The sequence below is a fragment of the Cebus imitator genome, unplaced genomic scaffold (assembly GCF_001604975.1).
Source record: "Cebus imitator isolate Cc_AM_T3 unplaced genomic scaffold, Cebus_imitator-1.0 Scaffold356, whole genome shotgun sequence".
NCBI lineage: Eukaryota > Metazoa > Chordata > Mammalia > Primates > Cebidae > Cebus > Cebus imitator.
In genome coordinates, this window is record NW_016107671.1 from 37,153 (window position 1) to 57,957 (window position 20,805).

General features: G+C 58.7%; 1 protein-coding gene across 5 annotated transcripts in view; it reads right to left on the reverse strand.

The window, feature by feature from the left end:
- PAK4 (p21 (RAC1) activated kinase 4) overlaps positions 1-20,805 on the reverse strand; it is a 49,050-nt gene that overhangs the window by 6,363 nt on the left and 21,882 nt on the right. Inside the window, exons 1-5 of one of the 5 annotated variants that reach the window (XM_037730655.1) lie at positions 13,611-13,714; positions 5,673-5,745; positions 4,447-4,672; positions 811-1,269; positions 165-605 (exon numbers count right to left, since the gene is read on the reverse strand). In XM_037730655.1, the coding sequence (XP_037586583.1) occupies positions 165-605; positions 811-1,269; positions 4,447-4,650 (1,104 nt within the window). In that variant the 5' untranslated portion in view covers positions 4,651-4,672; positions 5,673-5,745; positions 13,611-13,714. Of the gene's footprint in view, positions 1-164; positions 606-810; positions 1,270-4,446; positions 4,673-5,086; positions 5,099-5,672; positions 5,746-6,532; positions 6,613-13,610; positions 13,715-20,805 lie in introns of those variants that run through there. The other 4 variants (XM_037730654.1, XM_017506521.2, XM_017506523.2 and 1 more) reach the window with 4 other exon arrangements.

Genomic DNA, 20,805 nt, shown 5'->3' on the forward strand with positions numbered 1-20,805 from the left:
GGGAGGACGGCAGGGACAGAGGACGGCAGGGAGAGGAGGGAGGGCAGGGATGGAGGACGGCAGGGAGAGGAGGGAGGGCAGGGATGGAGGACGGCAGGGAGAGGAGGGAGGGCGGGTCGGGAGGACGGCAGGGAGAGAGGACAGCAGGGCAGCAGCTCCCGCACCTCGTTGAAGAGCAGCTCGCGCCTCTGCTGCTTGCGCAGGTCCATCTTCTTGACGGCCACCAGCTTGCCCGAGCTGCGCACGGTGGCGATGCACACGATGCCCGTGGAGCCCTCGCCAATCTTGATAAAGTTGTCCAGGTAGGATCGGGGGTCGCCCGGGTCCACCACCAGCTGCAGGGCAGCCCGGAACTGCTCGTGGGATACGCGCTGTGGCTCCCGCTGTGGCGAGCGGGGACCAGGGGGCCCGGGAACAGCAGGGGCAGTGGGGGCGGCAGGGGCGCGGGCTGGAGGGGCCAGCTGGGGCTCCGAGGCGTGGGGGCCCAACACTCCAGGGCTGGGGGCACCTCGGGCTCGGGCGGGAGGCCGGGAGGAGGAGGAGGACTGGGAGACGGCCAGGCCACCCGCTGATGGCCCGTTAGGGGCCACGTCGTGAGGCTCCCCCTGAAACAGAAGAGAAATAACTGTCAGTGAAGGGTGCCTGGGGCCAGCTCTGCTCCCTAAGCACCAGAGAGGCCCAGCAATGGGACAGACACACAGGTGGTCAGGATGAGATGCACGGTGGGTGGGGCGGGGCGGGGCTGGAAGGTGGGGACGGGGGAGCAACAGGCAGGGGACCTCGGGGGCCCTGGGGTGGGGGATGGGTTACCTGGGCACCCCGGGATGGGTGGTCGGTGTCAGCCCTCGGGTAGGTGTTAAAGGGCCGGCCAGCTGCCAGTTTAGCCCCACTGGCCAGACCAGCAGGCTGAGGGGTGCCGACGTCAGGCCCAGAGAGGGGGCGTTTGTCCCGGGAGGACTCCTGGGGGCCCCCTGAGCCCTCCCTGGAAGCCTTGGGCCTCTTCTCGGGCCCCGCCCGTCGCCTGTCACCACTGCCGCCACCCGCCTCGCTGTGACCGGCGATCCGGCCTCGACTGCCTGCCTTCCCTGGGACCGCTCTGGCCGTGGCGGCCGGCTCCTCCGGTATCCCATTTTCCTGGCGGGCACGGGCGGGCGACGGTGGGCTGTCTCTCCGCAGGGAGTTGGAGCGTGTCACCGACATGTTCTCAAACTCGCCCAGCAGCAGCGTGAGGGCCCCATCCTTGGCACCTTTGCTGCCCCGCACGATGGTCTGGGGTCCCGGGCAATGGTGGGTGGGGGCCCGGCAAGGAGTGGGGCACACAGGACAGGCATCCAACAAACAGGGACAGGACGGCACGACACACACAGAGACAAGACAGAGACGCAATGAGGAGATGCCATGCAGTGACGATGGCATGGGCGGTGGCCCCTCCCCCGCCAGGACGCAGCTGCAGGGTCAGAGGAGTGATGGCCCCGGCCAGGGTGCTGCCTCCCTGGGCTGGGTGGGACCCCGGAGAGGCACCCCTTGTTTTTCTCCTGTTCCCCAGATGGGCGGCACAGTCTTGCCCTGTGGGGTGGAGGGGAGGGAGGGCAGAAGCTGATCCACCCCATAATCAGGCCGAGGGCTACAAATTACAGGATGCTGGGGCCAGGCCTGGGCTGGCACTTCCTCCCCTGTGGGCGCCAGTGTTCGTGAGCCCCAAAACCACATTCTCTGCTCCCATGAAGGACTAGGGGTGGGGGACAGGGAGAGTCACAAAGGCCTGGTCCGAAAGTAGAGGGCAAGGGTGTTCCAGGAGCCGGGTGCCAAATAGAAACGCATGTGGGAACTGGGCAGGATGTCCAGGGCGTCCCAAGTCCCCCCGTCCCCACCCAGCATGGTCTGAGTTGTGTCATACAGGGCCCCTCTGCCCTCTGCTCCATTTCCAGGCACACGGGTGTCCTCGCTGCTCTGCCCCCTCCTGCCCTGCTCCAGGGCCTCTGTGCTGGCTGCTCCTAACCTAACTCTAACCCTAACCCTAACCCCTTGATCATCCCAAGCTGATGCCTGGAACATCAGCTCCCAGGGTCCCTGTGGCTCCTTCTCTCCACTCTTTCAGGTAACGACCACTCAAGCTCCCGCTGGCCGCCCGTCATCTAAAATGCCAGCCCCTGTCCTGCCTGCATTCCACCTAGAGCGCCTGACAGCGGCCACCATGGGGCCCGCGGGCATCTGTCTGCTCCCGGCTTTGCCCAGTGCACTCTCCTGGGGGCAGGGACTGTGTTTTCCAGTCTGCTTTGGATCTCGCTGAATCTCAGCACCTAGACCAGCATCTAGTGCACAGCAGGGGCTCAGTGGACTTTTGCTAAACCACGCATTGATGAGATGGTTGTGCAGGGCCACAGCAAGCTGAGAACATGGGCCCTGCCTGGGGCTGCCAGGCATCTGCAGCTGGAGGCCTGCCTCTAATGTGCAGCAAACACTGATCCCACAAAACCTGTGGCCTGCTGCTGTCCCATCTCTCCTGGCCATGGCTGTCTGCCTGAAGCCGGGCCTTGCCCAGGGGCCCCAGGAAAGCAAGGTGGACACAAGGCCAGACTTTGCTGTTAGAACAGGGGGTTGAGGCCAGGTACGATGGCTCACCCCTATAATCCCAACACCTCGGGGAGGCTGAGGTGAGAGGATCACCTGAGGTCAGGAGTTCAAGACCATCCTGGCCAACATGGCAAAACAGTCTCCACTGAAAATACAAAAATTAGCTGGGCATGGTGGTGGGTGCCTATAATCCCAGCACTTTGGGAGGCCGAGGCGGGAGGATCACCTGAGGTCAGGAGTTTGAGACCAGCCTGGCCAACAGGGTGAAATCCCATCTCTACTAAAAATACAAAAATTAGCCAGGCACGATGGTAGGCGCCTATAATCCCTTGGGAGCTACTCTGGAGGCTGAGGCAGGAGAATCGCTTGAGCCCAGGAGGCAAAGGTTGCAGTGAGCCGAGATTGCAGTGCCACTGCACTCCAGCCTGGGAGACAGAGTGGAACTCTGCCTCAAACGAAACAAAACAAAACAAAAACCAGGGGCTGCAGAGGGCCCTGAGAGACCTGGGGCCTGGCCAAGGGCAGCGAACACAAGCGCCCATGGGGCCCCAGGTCAGTGCTGGCCACGAGGCCCTGTGTGTGAATTCAGGTGCCCTACTTCCTGGTGGGACAGTCACAGCCAGGCCTCACATCTGGCGAGCCAGGCAGGGGCTGGGATTTTGGAGACACATGCCAGTGGCCATGGAGCCAGGCAGGGCGTGGAGCAGAGGGGGTCGGGCGTGGAGAGAGGGGGTTGGGCATGGCCTGTGGCCCACAAGAGCCAGGGCCACACCTGCAGAGGCAGCTGCCACTCGGCTCCAGCTGGTCTGTCACCAGAGGCCAACAGCTTTGGAAGTGAAGTCTGTCACTTTTTAAGTGGTGGCAAACAAGTCAAGGCATTCAAAAGCGCCCTGCGTGGGCCACACAGATCCTTCCGTGGGCCACCACATTGAGGCTGCGCTTGTGTCTATGGCCAACTTGCGGGTCTTGGCGCTCCTCCCTGCCAGGCTAGGCTGGGCACCGGGAGGGGTGAGTCCAGGCACACCCATCTCCACCCGCTGGAAACAAACCTGGCAAGCTCCCCCTGGCCTGCGGCCCTTCCCGGCCCCCACTGACCACGGGAGACAGTCCAGGCTCCAAGGCTGGCTTCCTGAGGCCCAGCACAGGCTCCCGCCAGGCCAGCCTCATGCCAGGCCACACCCAGACACCGGCTCTGCAACTCTTATAATTTCACATGGAGGCGGGAGAGGGGTTAAGAGCATGGGGCTTGGAAACAAACGTTGGTTCAAATCCCAACCTTGCCATTTTGCTCTAGATGGCAGGAAAAAAAAAAACAAACCCAAAACCTAAAAGCCCACAGTGTTCCACAGGGGTGATTTCCTCCACAAAACCCCGGCCTCCCCTGCATCTGCTGCCATCCCTCCTCCTCCTTGGCCGTGGTGTCCCCTCCTCCCAGAAGCTTGCCTGGACCCCTGGTCTGGGTCAGGTACCTCCTCTGGGCTCCCCCATCCAAGCCCTAACCACTGGCAGCTGTCACCCCCTGGGAATGGGTCCATCCACCAGTGCCAGGAGCTCTGGAAAGGCTCAAGGGTGGGATGGGTGTGGTCCGGGGACAGGAGCATAGCACCCAGGACATGAAGCTCAGGTTGGAGGCTGGTGTGGGGCTGTCAGATGGGTCATGGAAGCCTCAGGTTGGGGTGGCATGGGGTTCTCAGAACTTGGAGCCAGTGGACGGAGGGTGGGTGAAGGGCCAGACTTGGACCCAGGAGCAGGGTAGAAGTCGGGGGTGGGTCTGTTTCCATGTCAGTGAGAAGGTGTTGGTCACAGGGTCAAGTGTGGGGTGAGGGCCAGGCCACTCTGGGGCTGGGGGAGGTGGTGGTGGGTGCCACGTACCTTGGGGGCCCCAGGCTGGATGGAGGTGATGCAGGCAGGGTCGACGAGGGGCTTGGGCCGGCGAGCCGACTCCTCGATCAGGCTCTGCCACTGGCGGGGCAGCCCGGTGAACTTCTGCTCGTGCTGGTCGAAGCCCGTGTGCACACGGTGCTCGAAGTTGGATGGCGCGGAGATCTCTACCCGCTTCTTCCTCTTCCCAAACATGGTGCCGGGGCCTCAGTGCAGGCTGTGCGAGGGAATCACGGTGGCTGAGTGGCAGCAGTGAGCCTGCCCGCGTCTTCCTCCTCTGCCCCTGCCCTGTCCCTTCCATCCTCATCTTCCACCGGGACCCACAAGAGGCAGTAGCCTCCTTCGGTCTCCCTGCTCACCCCCTGCCCCATCTGCACGGCACACGCAGCCGGAGGGCACCCGTGAGCACCCGAGGCCATGTCCCTCGGCTCAGAACCTTCCTGCCTGTCTCTTATGGGCCCACAAGGCCCCATCACCTCTCTGTTCTCATTCCTGGAAACCTCAGGGCCTTTGCAGGGGCTGGCCCCTCTGCCTGGAGCTCACTTCCCAGTGTCCGCGCAGGGCTGCCCCTCCCCTCCTGCAGTTCTCAGAGCAGCAAGGACTCCTTTCCTGACTACCCCAAGTTCGAGACCAGCCTGGTCAGCATAGTGAAACTGTCTCTACTAAACATAAAAATTAGCAGGGCATGGTGGCACGCACCTGTAATCCCGGCTATTTGGGAGGCTGAGGCAGGGGAATTGCTTGAACCCAGGAGGCGGAGGTTGCAGTGAGCTGAGATCGAGCCACTGCACACTCCAGCCTGGGCGACAGAGTGAGACTCCGTCTCAAAACAAAACAAAAAAACCCAAAAAACCACAAAGGGGCTGAGGAGAGACATGCTGGTGGCGGCGTCCCACAGAGAGCCAGGAGAAAGACGGGAAGGGGAGCCAGGCGGCCAGAGTTCCACTCTCCACCACATGGTGCCGTGACCTTGGGCAAGTGACTACCTCTCTGTGCCGTGGATGAACCCCCACAGGACTGCCGTGAGGGGTAGTGAGTGACTGGGAGCAAAGAGCTCAGGGTGAGGCTGGGCATATATGCGAGGGGTCTGTCTGTGGAGGCAACTGTGGTGGCTGAGGCGGTCCCCACAGTGCCTGTGGGAGGAGGGACCCAGGTCCTGCTCTCCTGGAAGGCCCCGTCCCAGCTGTTCCAGGCCTGGGCCCTGGAGTCACACATACCTGGTCTGATGCTGGTGGGACAAAAGTGCCCTCAGGCAGGTGACCTCTCCTCTGGGGGCGTCGGGTTACTCATCTGTGACATGAGAAGAATGCATCTGTTCACTCGTTCATTCATTCATTCAGTCATCACTCAGCAATGGGCCTCCTTTGTGGCCACCGTAGGGACCCAGACGGCCTTTGACCTCATGGGAAGTTCATGTGGGGCACAGACCTGTCCCCACGCAGCAGCAGCCCAGAGTGGTCAGGGCTGAGTGGTGGGAGCATGGGACCCTGGAGGGATGTCGGGGTGAGCAGCAGGGAGGCTTCCCAGACAAGGGGAAGAGTGGAGACCAATGGACGAGGGGACACGCAGGTGTTCTGTCTTGTTCCCAGCTGGCTCCCCTGCACCAGGCGTGGCGCCCAGCCCAGCGAGTCCTATGGCCCTGGTGAGAGGACGGAGGACGCGCAGACCCACGTGGGCCCTCCACACCTGCTCCTCCTCCCGGCTCAGGCTGCTTTCCTGGGAGCAGCTGGGAAGGTGAGGCCCTGGCCCAGACGTAGGACCATCGATGGGAGCCAGCCAGGGGAACCAGTTTGGCAGCAGGAGCCCCGTGGGAGGTGGGTGGGGACCCGGCAGCCAACCTGTCCCAACTGGTCCCAGGAGGCCAGTGGGTGGTCAGAGCCAGGCCTGGCCAGGGCCCCCGGGGTTGGCCCAGTTTCCCTGCTTGCCCTGGGGCCTGGGATGGAGGGCAGGCAGGGGGGAGGGGCTCCTTTGTCTCTGCCCAGCCCCTTCTCTGAGCCCAAAGCCAGCACCCTGAGTGCTGCCCACCCCTCCCTCACAGCCTTCTAGCCCTGCCCACCCCCTGGTGGCCCTGACCTACTCTCTCACAGCTTTCCAGGCCCAGCTCCTAGGGTCATCCGCACACCCCAACTGACCATCCCCATCTCTCCACTCTGCCTGCTGACACTCCAGATCTGCGTCCCATGTCCTCCGGCCTCTCTGTCCTCCCAGAGGTCCCTCCACCCCCTTTGGCCCCATGCCCAGCCCCTGCCTCTTCATCGCGAACTTGTGGCCCTGCCCATCCTGCTCCCTCCCCACTTCGGGGCACTAGGCAGTTCCCACAGCCACAGGAACAGGATCAGCCATGTGACCCCTCGATAAGCGCAGAGGGCGGAGAGCGGGGCAGATCCTGAGGTACGGGGATGACAGGGTCCTGGGACTGGCGGGAGCAGCCTGGAGGGTGGGCGGCCGGCCCAGCTAGCAGCACAGGGGCTGGGGATGTCCTCCGAAGCCTGGGCTCCTGCCCTCCCATCCATGAACCCCCAAGGGAGGGGGGCAAGGGGCACGCCTCCGGATATTTGCCTGGGGCCACCCCTTCCCTCTGGGCACTGCACAGAGGGCAGGACAAACAGAGGAACTGACCGTGTTTATAGTGACCAGGCAGGGGCCCCACCCCGGCCCCTCCTGGGCAGCTCCGAGCGCTGCCGGCTCCCCCAGCAGGCGCTCCCTTCCCACCGTAAGCTCCTGACCTCTTGGGGGCCCACAGAGGCAGTGCTGGGCCTGGGAGGAGGGAGAAGAGCTGAGCAAAAAAGGCTGGGCCTGCCCAGGTGGCAGGGAGGGAGGGGTAGGGGCTGGGCTCCCAGGCCAGCTCCAAGCTTGGCAGTCAGCCGCCCAGGGCTCCAAACCTCAGCAGGGCTGCTACAACCTGCCCTGTGTGACCTCACTTTCTGTGTCTGTGAAATGGGGATCTAACCCAATCTGGGACCTCGATGTGTGGCCCTGCGTGAGCAACTCAGCCACGCTGTGCCTCAGTTTCCTCCTCTGTTCAAAGATGGTGATGACAGTAGCTGCTTCCTGGCGTTTTTTAAGGAATTAGGGAGAACACAAGGCATGGACGGCCTGGGCCAGAGACTGCGGCTGGGATCAGAGCCAAGGCAAAGCACACACGGCAAGTGCTCAGGAAGTGCGGTCACCATTCCAATAGCAGCCAGCACTTACTGAGCACCTATTGTGTACCAGCCCTCTTCTAGGCACTTTACCTGGAGTCCCACATCTGCCCCTGGAGGGAGGGGCCATTATGAGCCCCGGATTACAGACACGGAAAACAAGGCACAGAGAGGGGCCTCATTAACCCAGGTGACCCAGCTAGAGTGACAGAGTGGACACCAGACTCTAGGCCTGTCTGCAGAGATGCGTGGGTCCTGGACCTGTTGTGCATCTCATCCTGTTCCATCCTCACAAGCATCCTCATCCCAGTTCACAAGTGGGGAAACCGAGGCCCAGAGAGGGGAGGCCCTTGTCCAGCGCACCCAGACAGTGAGAAGCAGCAAGGACTTGAACCTGGATGGTTGTGTGTGGAAGGCACTGAAGGCTGAGCTCTTACCTGCCTGTCCTGCTGCCCTGGAGGGCTGGGGTGACGCTGCTGGTCTTGTCTATTACAATGATTATTATTATTGAGGCTGGGGTGACGCTGCTGGTTTTGCCTATTACTATTGATTATTATTATTATCCTCCCAAGGCTGGTCCTGGCTCCCCCTCTCCTTCCTCATTCTTTCTGTCCACCCCCAGACCTTGCCTTTCCTCTCCTGGCCTAGTCTCTGCTGAGTGAGGGTCCCTCCCTCCTGTCTGATCCGTCCTGGACCCCCACAGGGGTTGGGAAGGAGCACCAAGTGGGCTCCCAGGCTCCCACCTCCCCCATGGCTGTTCACCACGCGTTCCCACAGGCCTCTGTGGCAAGAAAGATGCTTAAAACTAATCCTGGCCACCAAATGTGGCCTGAGGCTCAGCTTGGTACCCCCACCACCATCGCTGCCACCACAAGGGACCCATGGCCCAGAGCAGACGGTGACACTGAGCTCACCGGCGCCCTCAACCTCGGGGAGTGGCCATTCTGAGCCCCATTTTGCAGATGTGAAAATGCAGACTCACAGAGGTAAAATCTCCCACTAAGTTCACCAAGCAGAGTTGGGCCCGGAAGCCAGTCCTGCCTACTCTGGAGTCCACAGCCTGAAACCCTTTCCTGACCCCCACGATGCCTCCTCGTGGCCTGAGAGCTCCCACAGGACACATCCATCACCAGGCTGCCCTCCTCTCCTCCCAGGCACCCCTGCGCGCTCTCTGCCCCAGCCACGCGGGTCCCCTGCTGTTCCTCAGGTCTGAGGCATGGATCCACCTCAGGGCCTTTGCATGGGTGAGTGCACCTGGACTGTCCTCTCACTGGTCCGTAGGCGGCTCTCTCCTCCCCTGACTTCCCAGGCCCGCCTGTGCTCGCAGGCTCTGCTCCTGTCCTGTCACCCTCTCGCCTGCCTCTGTTTTATCTTCCCTCAGGGCTCTTACCACGCATATGGAGAGCGTGTGTGTGCATAAAATTCTTTTTTTTGAGACAGAGTTCAGCTCCTGTTGTTAAGTGTAATGGCGCGATCTCAGCTCACTGCAACCTCTGCCTCCCGGGTTCAAGCGATTCTCCTGCCTCAGCCTCCTAAGTAGCGGAGACTACAGGTATCTGCCACCACGCCCAGCTAATTTTGTATTTTTAGTAGAGACAGGGTTTCACCATGTTGGCCAGGACGGTCTCGATCTCTTGACCTCGTGATCTACCCACCTCGGCCCCCTACAGTGCTGGGATTACAGGTGTGAGCCACCACGTCCAGCCGTGTGTGTAATTCTTTAGCATCTGCCTCTCCCCCTAGAATGTGTCAGCTCCACAAGACAGGGACTATCCTCTATCTTGCCCCCTTGTAGTCCAGGGGAGCCCATGGTAGGGACTCGGTGGGATGGTGGTCCCTGCCTGCTGCACTACACCCCTGCTCAGAGGCCTGGCAGCACCCGGGAATCTTTCAGATAAGCAGCTTGGACCTGGGGGCAGGAACCCCAGAGCGGCGGGAAGGTGCTGCCTTCTGCCCCAGCCGGGCCCGGAGGCCTGTGAGGTCCAGTATTTCATTCCCAAAATGCAGGTACATTTCGTATCCTACTCTCAAATGTTTATTTCACATTTTAAAAATCTTTTGAATTGTTTAACATGTGGGACAGGCAGCGTCGACCCAGTCTAGCAGACACTTCAGATGTTCCAGTCCCCTCTGCGTCCTCTGATCTTTTACGGGAGGAAGAGGGTACCACTGCCCCCATTCTCCCCCACAAGGTAATCGGCCCAAATGGTAAAGCAAGATCCACTGTGTGACAAAGCTGTCGGTGTGAGCAGACGTGTGTGTGGAACCCCTCACCTCCTGCCCCGCCCCTCCAGGCTCTGACCAAAGCTGCGGCCCCCAGAAGGGATGGGGCTGGCTTAGCTGGAACGCAGGGGCGCAGGGCAGAGCAGGGGAGGTGGCCAGGCCTACAGGCATCCTTTCATCATCACCAAAATGAAACCCAAATCAGGAAGGGGACCCAGAGCGCTCACTGTCTCCAGCCTGCACTCAGGCTTCCACCACTGGTCCCCACGCACCACTCTGCCACAATCTTCACCTACCCCCTGCCTCAGTTTACCCTCTGCCTTCTGCAGACGTGCTCTGATGGTGGAGGCGCTGGGAGTCTGGCCTTCCGTCCTGGCACAGCAGGCTCCTCAATGTCCCAAGTCCGCCACGCCAGTCCTGCCTCAAACCATGGCTCAGCTCTTGCCCCCATCTTGCACAACCCCCAGCCCTCCTCTATCCACATGTCTCTTCCGGCCTCCCGCACTGAGCCTCGTTCCTACAAGGAGTCCTCAGGCTTTGGGACTGACACATCCTCAGGGTCCTCCTTAGCAAACATCTACTCCACCCACAAGTGACCCCATCACACCCACCCATGCATCAACCCATGCATGTGTCAATATCTACCAGGGACTGACTCTGCTGGGCCTGGGGCCCTTAGCACTGCACCCAACAGTCAGAAACGTCCCTGTCCTTGCAGCAGTCACATGCTAGAAGGAAGGGGGCGATGTGTGAGATAAATCAAACAATATCTACTAAGTCAGGTGACTAATGCTGAGATGGAAAATAACGCAGCGATCAAAAGGGAGCTTGGCTCACTGCAACCTCTGCCTCCCCGGTTCAAGCGACTCCCCTGCCTCAGCCTCTCGAGCAGCTGGGATTACAGGAACGTACCAGCATGCCCAACTAATTTTTGTATTTTTAGTAAAGATGAGATTTCACCATGTTGGCCAGGCTGGTCTTGACCTCGTGATCCGCCCGCCTCAGCCTCCCAAATGCCAGGATTACAGGCGTGAGCCACCTCGCCTGGCCAAGAAGTGTTAAACAAATGCACACGCACAATTCTACACGGCTTCCCACTTTGGCTGAAACACTGTGATTCAACACCGCCCTGACTGGGAGGCCCTGCCAACCTCGAAAACCTAAGGTCCTCTCCTCGCTTCCTCCAGCGCTGGCCTCCGCCGTGTATGTCTTGGACACATCACAGCTGTTCCAGCCTCCGGGCCCTTGCACATATTCTTCCTTCTGCCAGAACTCCACTGCTCAGCCTTTCTTGCTATTCAGGTCTCAGTGCAAATAAAACCTCCTCCGAGAGTCTCTCCTGATCCCTTAGCAAAATCTCTGCTCTGCTTTTTATGTCTTGGTGGCACTTACCACCCCCTGCCATCATACACCTACTGACTGGCGGTCCCCGATTCCAACTGCCCCCAGCGGAATGTCAGCGCCCTGAGCGCAGGGACCTCTGTCTAGTTTTTGCTGGCATCTACAGCAGTGGCTGGCACACAGTAGGTTCTTGGGACGTATCTGTGGAACAGATGAGTGATGCCATGACCAAAGTAATGAGCCTGGTCCCTCAGGAGGCGCAGGGCAGGGGGATGGGGCCAAGGCGGACACAAGCCGTTCACTCACTGCCTGGCTTGATGCCTGGGGGGAAAGCGGGTCTTCAGAGACTGAATCTGGCTGTTTCGCAAGTAACTCAGTGTGTGTCCCAACACCACAAAAGGTCCCCCCGCTGTGAGTGCCCAGGCCTTCCCCACTGCAGGGGCCCACCCAGCCACGTGGCCTAGGCTGGGAATCGCAGGAAGTGGCAGTGTTTCTTGGTAAGAGTCAAATCACATGGCGGGTGCCTCTAGAAATCCATGAGTCCCCACAACGGGTAAGCTCATAAAGAGACAGCTCTGGGGAGCACCCTGGCCTTCGGAAGCAGAAGTGGCGGTGGAGCCTCGGTGGAGGGAGCAGCTCCGCTCTCCTTCGTTCCTCTGGGTAGAGTGCCATCCCTGCCACCAGGCTCGCAGGCTCTGCACGGACTGTGCCCTTGGCCTGGGTCCTGCAGTGCTGCCACCCACCCCCCATCTGCAACCTTTGCCTTTTTTTTTTAGAGTCTCACTCTTGCCCAGGCTGGAGTACAGTGCTGTGATCTCGGCTCACTGCAACCTCTGCCGCCTATATTCAAGCAGTTCTCCTGCCTCAGCCTCCCGAGTAGCTGGGTTTACAGGCACCTGCCACCAGGCCCAGATAATTTTTGTAGCTTTAGTGGAGGCAGGGTTTCACCATATTGGCCAGGCTGGTCTTGAGCTCCTGACCTCATGATCCATCCGCTTCGGCCTCCCAAAGTGCTGGGATTACAGGCCTCAGCCACCGCGCCCGGCCCTCCTTCACTTTACTATCCGTTCCTCTTCCTTCAAACTCCATGTTCATGGATGGAGGTGGAGGCTCACGTCTGTAGTCCCAGCACTTTGGGAGGCCTAGGCAGGTGGGTCACCTGATGTCAGGAGTTCAAGACCAGCCTGGTCAACGTTGAAACCCCATCTCTACTAAATGTACAAAAATTAGCCGGGCGTGGTGGCAGGTGCCTGTAATCCCAGCTACTTGGGAGGCTGAGGCAGGAGAATCACTTGAACCTGGGAGGCAGAGGTTGCAGTGAGCCAAGATCGTACCACTGCACTCCAGCCTGGGTGACAGACCGAGGCTCCATGTAAAAAAACCAAAAACCAAAAAAATCCGGCACGTCCAAAGCCTTCTCCTTGACAGCATCTGCCACAGTTGTCATTTTACGTCTGTCCATATGGTCCTTGATTAATACGTCTCCTGTGACAGACGGGCAGCCCCATGAGGACAGGGCTTGCCTCTCCTGGCCACTGCTTTGTCCTCAGCACAGGCCTGGCCCAGTACAGGGGCTCAGCAGTCAATTGGTGGTTAAGAGCCGACTGCCCAGTCCTAGGCACTGGCTCTACTACTCCAAGCTGTGTGCCCCTGGACAAGTTACTCAACCTCTCTGGGCCTCGGTGTCCTCATCTGCAAACAGGGGGTAGTGATAGTCCCTGCCTCCTGGGAATGTTGAACAAGTGAATACGATAACACACGTAAAACATTTACAACAGTGACTGGTGCCCAGTGGGGCCTCACCGCAGGCTTGCTGCTGTATCATTATTGCCATTCTTGCTGCTGAACGACGCATGAATGAATGAAGAAAGAAACTACAGAGGACGCTGGGCACGGTCCCCTTTGCAGAGCAAGTGTGCTGGTCTTACTTCTCCAGGGCTGCGGGTCGGGAGCCTGATGGGCTGTTACTGTCTGATGACGGGTCTGCCTTTCCCATGGACTGGGAGACCCAGGAGGGCAGGGCCTGGGCCCATCTTAGCCACCCCGTCCCCAGCCTCGCCCAGCACAAGGTAAGGTATGGCAGAAAGGGCAGCTGAGCGAAGATACGGTGCGAGGGGACCTCCACGGACGCAGGCACACCCAGGTACTTCCAGGGTCACCCAGAGTGACCGAGTGAGGCACAGCCTTACGGAAGCTGCCCCCCATGCAAGCCAGACCCAAGGAACGTGCTCCCACAGAGAGGCTCAGGGACCTACACTCAGACACCTGCACGTCCCCAGCAGACAGGCACACACATGTGGAAACTCGGTGACCCAGCCACAGCCCCCAGAAAGATACGGCCTTCACACGTGTTCAGGCTGGCTCCAGTGGCCAGGCGGTGGACCCTCGTTCCCCTGAATCCAGTCTGGTCCTCCCTCTCCCCTCCCTCCTGAGGCCTGGCCAGCTCACCTCCACCACGCTCTTTCCCATTTCCTGGGCCACCCTCCACAGGGCAGGCCTGTGGACAGACGGGCTTCCTGCTGGGAGAGGAGAGTAGATCCAGGGCTCCCCAGGCCCTCGACGTAAGCACTCACTGAGGAGAACTGGCTGGGTGCTGTGCTCCAGCCTCCGGGGCGGTGGTGACGCGGCCAGGAGTTGAGCCTCCTCTGCGGCTTCCACCCACAGAGGGCGGGAGGGAGGCGGGGCTGAGCCTGGGGCCCTGGTGGGTGGGCCTGGGCCACGTGGCCCACAGCTGCCAGGACGGAGAGCAGGGTTGGGCGGGGACCCCAGGACAGCCTATGCTTCAGCAGGGTCGGTCTCCCACCAACAGGCACAGCCCGCCTCACCCCCCCAGGCCAGGCGAGGTGCCAGGAGCCGGAGGCAGTGAGTACACAGCCAGGCTGAGTGCCTGTGAGGCCGGCCAGGCAGCTAAGGGGCAGCCAGGTTTGAAGCAAGGAACTGGGGTGTGTGTCTGGGGGCAGCTGGGGAGTGACAGGGCCACTAGGTACAGGATGCAGCCCCAGGGAGAGGGTGGGTGGGCTCTGATGTGGAGGCAGAACTGGAAAGCTGGAGCCAACTTTTCCTCCACACCGACCAGCTGGGATTCCGGCAAATGCCCAGCATGGGCTAGAGGAAAGGGGCCACTCTGCCCCTGTCACCCACGAGGAGGAATCTGAGACTCAGCCTGACCGGGGAAGGGGCGAGGTCAGGGGAGACCACGGTGAAGCCCCCACATCACCATCCGGAGGTGTGGATGGCAGAAAAAGGAGGGAGGGAGGCCCGGGAGGTGGAACTCCATGCTGGTGCCATCGCATGGGGATGAAACTAACCCTGCTGAAAACAGGCAGCTCAACGCAACAGGACCCACTCTGGGCCAGGCCCTGCTCTTGCCACAGGTGTGGGCTCAGGCGCTTTGCCTCACTGCTGCCCTAAATGGGGCAGGTCCTTCAGCAAGGCCCCTTTCATTATGGAGGAAGCTGAGACTGGGAGCGATGCAGTGACTTGACGCCCCTGGGGAGGTCAGCGCGGGGACTCCCAGGCAGGGTATCAGTCCCGGTGTCTGTGCCCTTAACCAGCTGCTCCGGGCATGAACCTGGCGTGATCATAACCCCCATTCTGGAACAGGAGAAAAAGATGCTCCGCCCACACCCCTCCCTCCCCTTCCAATCCTACCTCCTGTGCAAAGGCTGGCCCTAGGCAGAGCTCACAGGTGTAACTGTTTCTCCTGCGAACACCGTCTGCTCCCCCAGCCCCCTGGAGGGCTCCCTGGTTCATCCCTTCTCATCCTCCGGCCCCATCTCAGGCACCTGCTCCTCCAGGAAGCCCTGCCTGCCACCCCAGGCTGGGTCAGGTATCCCCCGGGCTCCACCCTAGCCCTGCCCACTCCGACCTGCACCTCCTCACGCCAGCCCTGGCCACCCAGGCGGTCGCTGTCTGCAGCCTGCCTGCCTCTCGTTCATTCACACCGTTACTGAGCTCCAGGCACACACCAGGCACGCCTGTGGGAGGCCCTGAGAATTCAGCACTGAACTAACTCCACAAAACTCCCTGCCCAGGGGAGCTGACATCCTAGAGGGACTCCATCAGGGGCTCCAGTCCGGTAGGTGGCAGGGACCAAGGCTGCTGGGTGCCCAGGCCATGATGGACCCAGGGACAACAGTGAGCAAGTACTCAGGCACACAGCAGACGGAGGCGCCTGGGTCCTTGCCACTGCCCTGCTCTGGCACACCCCTGTCCCCGAGGCCTACTCCCCAAGACAGATGCTATCTCACACAGATCATGGGCTGGGAGACCAGCACTTGGGCCGAGGGCCTAGAACTCCCATCTCCACCTTCTGTCTAGCCCCTGCCCGCAATGAGGAAGGAAGTCCAAGGAGGGGCTGGGCTGGGCCCTGGACCACAGCAGGGCAGGTGTAGGGGATGCCAGAAGGCCCAGATCTCAGGCCACCGCCTCCGGGTGGGGTGAGGGTGGGGCACCTGTCGAGTAACTACCCAGAGTGGAGCCAGGTGGGGCAGCTCTGCAAACCAGATGGGCAGGTTTTGGCTCTGGTGGGAGCAGGTGAGGACTGGACAGCTCTGGACAGCCGCAGGAAGCGAGATCCCCAGGGAGCTGCGGTGGGCGATTCTCAGCGATTCCCACTTTACCACATCTGCGCCCATCTACCCCTTTTCCTTCCTTTCCTTCTCTGTCTCTGTCTCTATAAGACAGTCATATGGTTCAAAAGCCAAAAGGCACCAAAGGGTGAACTGTGACAGGACGTCCTCCTCCCACCTAGGCCCAGCTCATCAGCCCTGGACGAAACCCCTACTAGACTTTTGGGTTTTTTTTTTTCCTTTCCGAGAAATCCGACATGTGTCTATGGGTACACACATGATTAGCCGCTTTCTTAAAAAAACAGAAATGGCAGCTGTATAACATGCAAATATTCTCTACTTTGCTCTTCTTGAAAACATTCTGTGGCTCTCCCACGCTGCTGGCACTTGGGAGGAGCTTGGCAGCATCCAGGGGAGGCGGGGACACATGCTGGACCGGGCAAGAGCTCTCCTGGGTACACACCCCAGCATGAGGCAGGCCCATGGGCAGGGAGCACGTGCGGGAAGAGACTGGAAAGAGGACACACGCCTGTCCCCAGGAGGTGGCGAATGAAGGGTGACCTACTGGCTCCATGGCAGTGCACGACAGGGAGAATGAATGAATGACTGCAGCTACACGTGCATGAGCATCAAAGAAGAGGCCACACGGAAGAAAACAACACACTCCATCCTCCGACCTCAGGCTTCAAAACCAGGTGAAAGGAAACTGCTTCATGCTGCATACGGAGCTGGCAAACCGAGAGAAAAGCAGGCACGTGATGACCTCAAAAGTCAGGAGACTTGACCCAGCACGGTGGCTCATACCTGTAATCCCAGCATTTTGGGAGGCCGGGGTAGGAACACTACTTGAGGCCAGGAGTTCGAGACCAGCCTGGCCAACATTGTGAAATCCCAACTCTTAGTTTTGTGAAAAACACAAAAACTAAGGCTGGGTGAGGTGGCTCATGCCTGTAATCCCTGCATTTTGGGAGGCCGAGGCGGGTGGATCACCTGAGGTCAGGAGATTGAGACCAGCCTGACCAACATGGTGAAACCCCAACTCTACTAAAAGTACAAAAATTAGCTGGGTGTGGTGGCGGGTGCCTGTAATCCCAGCTGCTCAGGAGGCTGAGGCAGGAGAATCACTTGAGCCCATGAGGCAGAGGTTGCAGTGAGCTGCGATGGCACCCCTGCACTTAAGCCTGGGCGATAGAGTGAGACTCCATCTCAAACATGCGCGCGCGTGCGCGCGCACGCACACACACACACACACACACACACACACCCACCCACCCACCAGCCAAGTGTGGTGGCACATGCCTGCAATTCCAGCTACTCGGGAGGCTGAGGTACAAGAATTGCTTGAACCTAGGAGGCGGAGGTTGCAGTGAGCTGAGATTGCGCCACTGCACTTCAGCCTGGGTGATGGAGTGAGACTCTGTGTCAAAAAAAAAAAAAAAAATTAAATTTTTAAAAAGAGTGGCTGCTTCTGAGGAAGTGAGGGACTGGGCTTTTGGGGGTTGGGGGAGGCTGCACCATCTGTTTCTTCACCTGGAGGGTGGCTACATATATTCTTCCCTTTATAGTAATTGGTTTTGCTATGCATTTATGTTTTATGTAATTTTCAGTGTGTATCCTAACAATTTATAATTATGATTTTAAAGAAAAATATATATATATATATACAGTTGTCCCTACGCAGCTGAGGAGATTGCCTCCAGAACCCCCACAGGGGTACCACATCCAGGGATGCTCATGTCCCTCGGTCAGCCCTCCATAACCTCGGATGGAAAAGCCGGCCCTCCAGAGTACATTTTCAGTCCTTGGTTAGTTGAATTGGTGGGTGCAGAACCCGTGATCCTGAGGGCCTGTGATACTGAGGGTAAACTATATATCCAGTAGTTCCCCTTATCTGCAGGGGATGTGTTCCAAGACCCCCAGTGGATGCCAGAAACTGTGGACATCGAACCCAACTGCCATCAGCTGCAACACGTTTCAGAAGTTCCTGTCTTCCGCCCCCAAATCTAATGCCTTTTCCATCTTAACCAAGCACTTATGCCCTGTGGCTGTAGCTTTTGCAGTTTGAGGTGTGACAGGAAGCCTAGCACAAATTCTTTCCCTTCTTCACAATTTCATGGATAAAAGGTTCATTCTTGCCAGGCGTGGTGGCTCATGCCTGTAATCCCAGCATTTTAGGAGGCCGAGGTGGGTGGACTGCTTGAGGTCAGGAGTTTGAGACCAGACTGGCCAACATGGTGAAACCCTGTCTCCACTAAAAATACAAAAATGAGCCAGATGTGGTGGTGCACACCTGTAATCTCAGTTACTTGGGAGGGTGAGGTGGGAGAATCGCTTGAGACCAGGAGTCAGAGGTTGCGGTGAGCTGAGATGGTGCCACTGCACTCCAGCCTGGATGACAGAGCATGAGTCCATCTCAAAAAAATATAAATAAAGAAAATGAATGAACTGGTTATTTCTGGAATTTTCCATGCACTTTCGGGCCGTGGTTGATCCCGGGTGACTGAAGCCACAGACGCGCTGCATACGTGTGTGTGTCTTGGTGATCGTCCCCTGCCTTGATCTTGGCGGAGCCCTGCCTGGCTGCCTTGGCAGCTGTGTGGAAGGCTGTGATGTCTGGAGCCGGTCCCCACAGGGCCAGGCTGGTGGTTTCCTGCCTTTTGCTCTTATAAACGGTGCAGCAGCACTCACTGTATGCAGCTCTTCTTTCACGGGTGTGCAAGTATGTCTGTGGGTAAATAACCAGCAAAGTTCACCACTGCCAAGTGGCCCTGCGTGAGGGCTGTCCCCGCTCACAGCCCCTTGGCAGAGCCCAGGGCCTGTCTCCCCTCGGCCTTGCAGCACGTGTGTGGCCAGTCTCTCTGATCTTTACTGATATGTGAGGTCTGGCCCCCCTCAGCCTAGCTTTCATTTGTATTTTTCTATTTAGTAGGGCTGAGCATCTTTAATACGTATAAAAGCCATCAGAATGTCCTCTTCCGCTAAGTGTCTATTCAAAGCCTTTGCCTTTTTCTGCTAGGTCAGGGAGACCTTTGTAAAACTAATCTGATTGTATCCTCTCCTGCTAAAAACCTCCTCGGCCAGCAGAGCTAAAGCCGTCTCCTCACTGGGGTCAGGCCGACCTCTATGTCCCCATTTCTGCACACTCTCCGCCCCCAATCACCTGCTCCCAACACACACAACCTCCTTCCGAGGTTCACGGAGTCCATCGACAGAAATCCAATGTGAGTCTATCACGTGCCGCCCGGGGGGCGGGAAGTGCAGCGTGGGCCCCACCCCAACAGGCTTATAGTCAAGCACCACTCCAAAATATGTAAAAGTCCGGGCCAGGCGCGGTGACTCAGGCCCGTAATCCCAGCACTTTGGGAGGCTGAGGCGGGCGGATCACCTGAGGTCAGGAGTTCGAGACCAGCCTGACCAACATGGAGAAACCCCACCTCTGCTAAAAAAATACAAAAATTAGCTGGGTGTGGTGGCACATGCCTGTAATCCCAGCTACTCGGGAAGCTGAGGCAGGAGAACTGCTTGAACCCTGGAGGCAGAGGTTGTGGGGAGCCAAGATCACACCACTGCACTCCAGCCTGGCCAACAAGACTGAAATTCTGTCTCAAAAAAAAAGTGCAAGTCAGCCGGGCACAGTGGCTCAAACCTGTAATCCCAGCACTTTGGGAGGCCGAGGCGGGTGGATCACGAGGTCAAGAGATCGAGACCATCCTGGTCAACATGGTGAAACCCCGTCTCTACTAAAAATACAAAAACATTAGCTGGGCATGGTGGCGCGTGCCTGTAATCCCACCTACTCAGGAGGCTGAGGCAGGAGAATTGCCTGAACCCAGGACGCGGAGGTTGCGGTGAGCCGAGATCACACCATTGCACTCCAGCCTGGGTAACAAGAGTGAAACTCCGTCTCAAAAAAAAAAAAAAAAGTACAAGTCCAGCTGATGCAAGCTGGCTGGAGGGAAGGGTGGGTAGCAGGCCTGACAGGACGGTGTGGCAGAGGCAGATGGCTGGAGAGCAAGGGGAGACAAGGTGGGCGCTGAAGACAGGCCTGGGTTTTTATATTTTTAAAATATTTATTTATTTAGAGACAAGGTCTCATCATGTTGCCCATGCTGGTCTCGAACTCCTGAGCTGAAGCCATCTGCTGACCTCGGCCTCCTCAAGTGCCGTGATTACAGGTGGGAGCCAGGCCTGGGTTTTGCAGATATAACTTTGGTTGCCCTGTGAAGGGCGGGATCAAGGGGCCTGAGTGGGTGTGAGGATGCGTGACAAGGAGGTAGCGACGCTCCAGCAACTGACGAGGCAGTCAGGACAGCAGGAGCAGGAAGGCGGGGGACAGGCCTGGGCTGTGTCTACCAAGAAAAGGCAACACTCGCTTTTGAGTCAGACACTGGGGCTGAGGATGAGGTCGTGTCAAGGGTGACTCTGAACCTGGACCCACCACAGTGCCATCTTCTACCAGGGGAACCTTAGAGAAGCTCGAAAATGCCAGGCCCCAGAGCCCTTTTTTCAAGAGCTCAGTCTTGAAAAAGAAAAAAAAAAGAGAGAGAGAGAGAGAAAGCCAGAGGAATCTCTCTCCCCACGCTTAAGGCTTGCTGCAGCAAGAAACCTAGATGGGGTGGGACGGTCACACCAACAGAGCAGCAGAACAGGACAGAGAGCCCAGAAACAGACCCACACAAACACACCCAGCTGGTTTCTCGAAACTTATTTTTATTATGGCAAAATATACATCACATTTATCATTGTCAACCATCTGTAAGTATACAATTCTGTGGCATTAAATACATCCACAGCTGGGCGCGGTGGCTCCCACCTGTAATCCCAGCACTTTGGGAGTCTGAGGCGGGCGGATCATGAGGTCAGGAGTTTGAGACCAGCCTGACAACATGGTGAAACCCAGACTCTACTAAAAATACAAAAATTAGCTGGGCGTGGTGGCACGTGCCTATAACCCCAGCTACTCAGGAGGCCGAGGCAGGAGAATCACTTGAACTGGGTAGGCGGAGGTTGAAGTGAGCTGAGATCATGCCATTGCACTCCAGCCTGGGCGACAGAATGAGATTCTGTCTCAA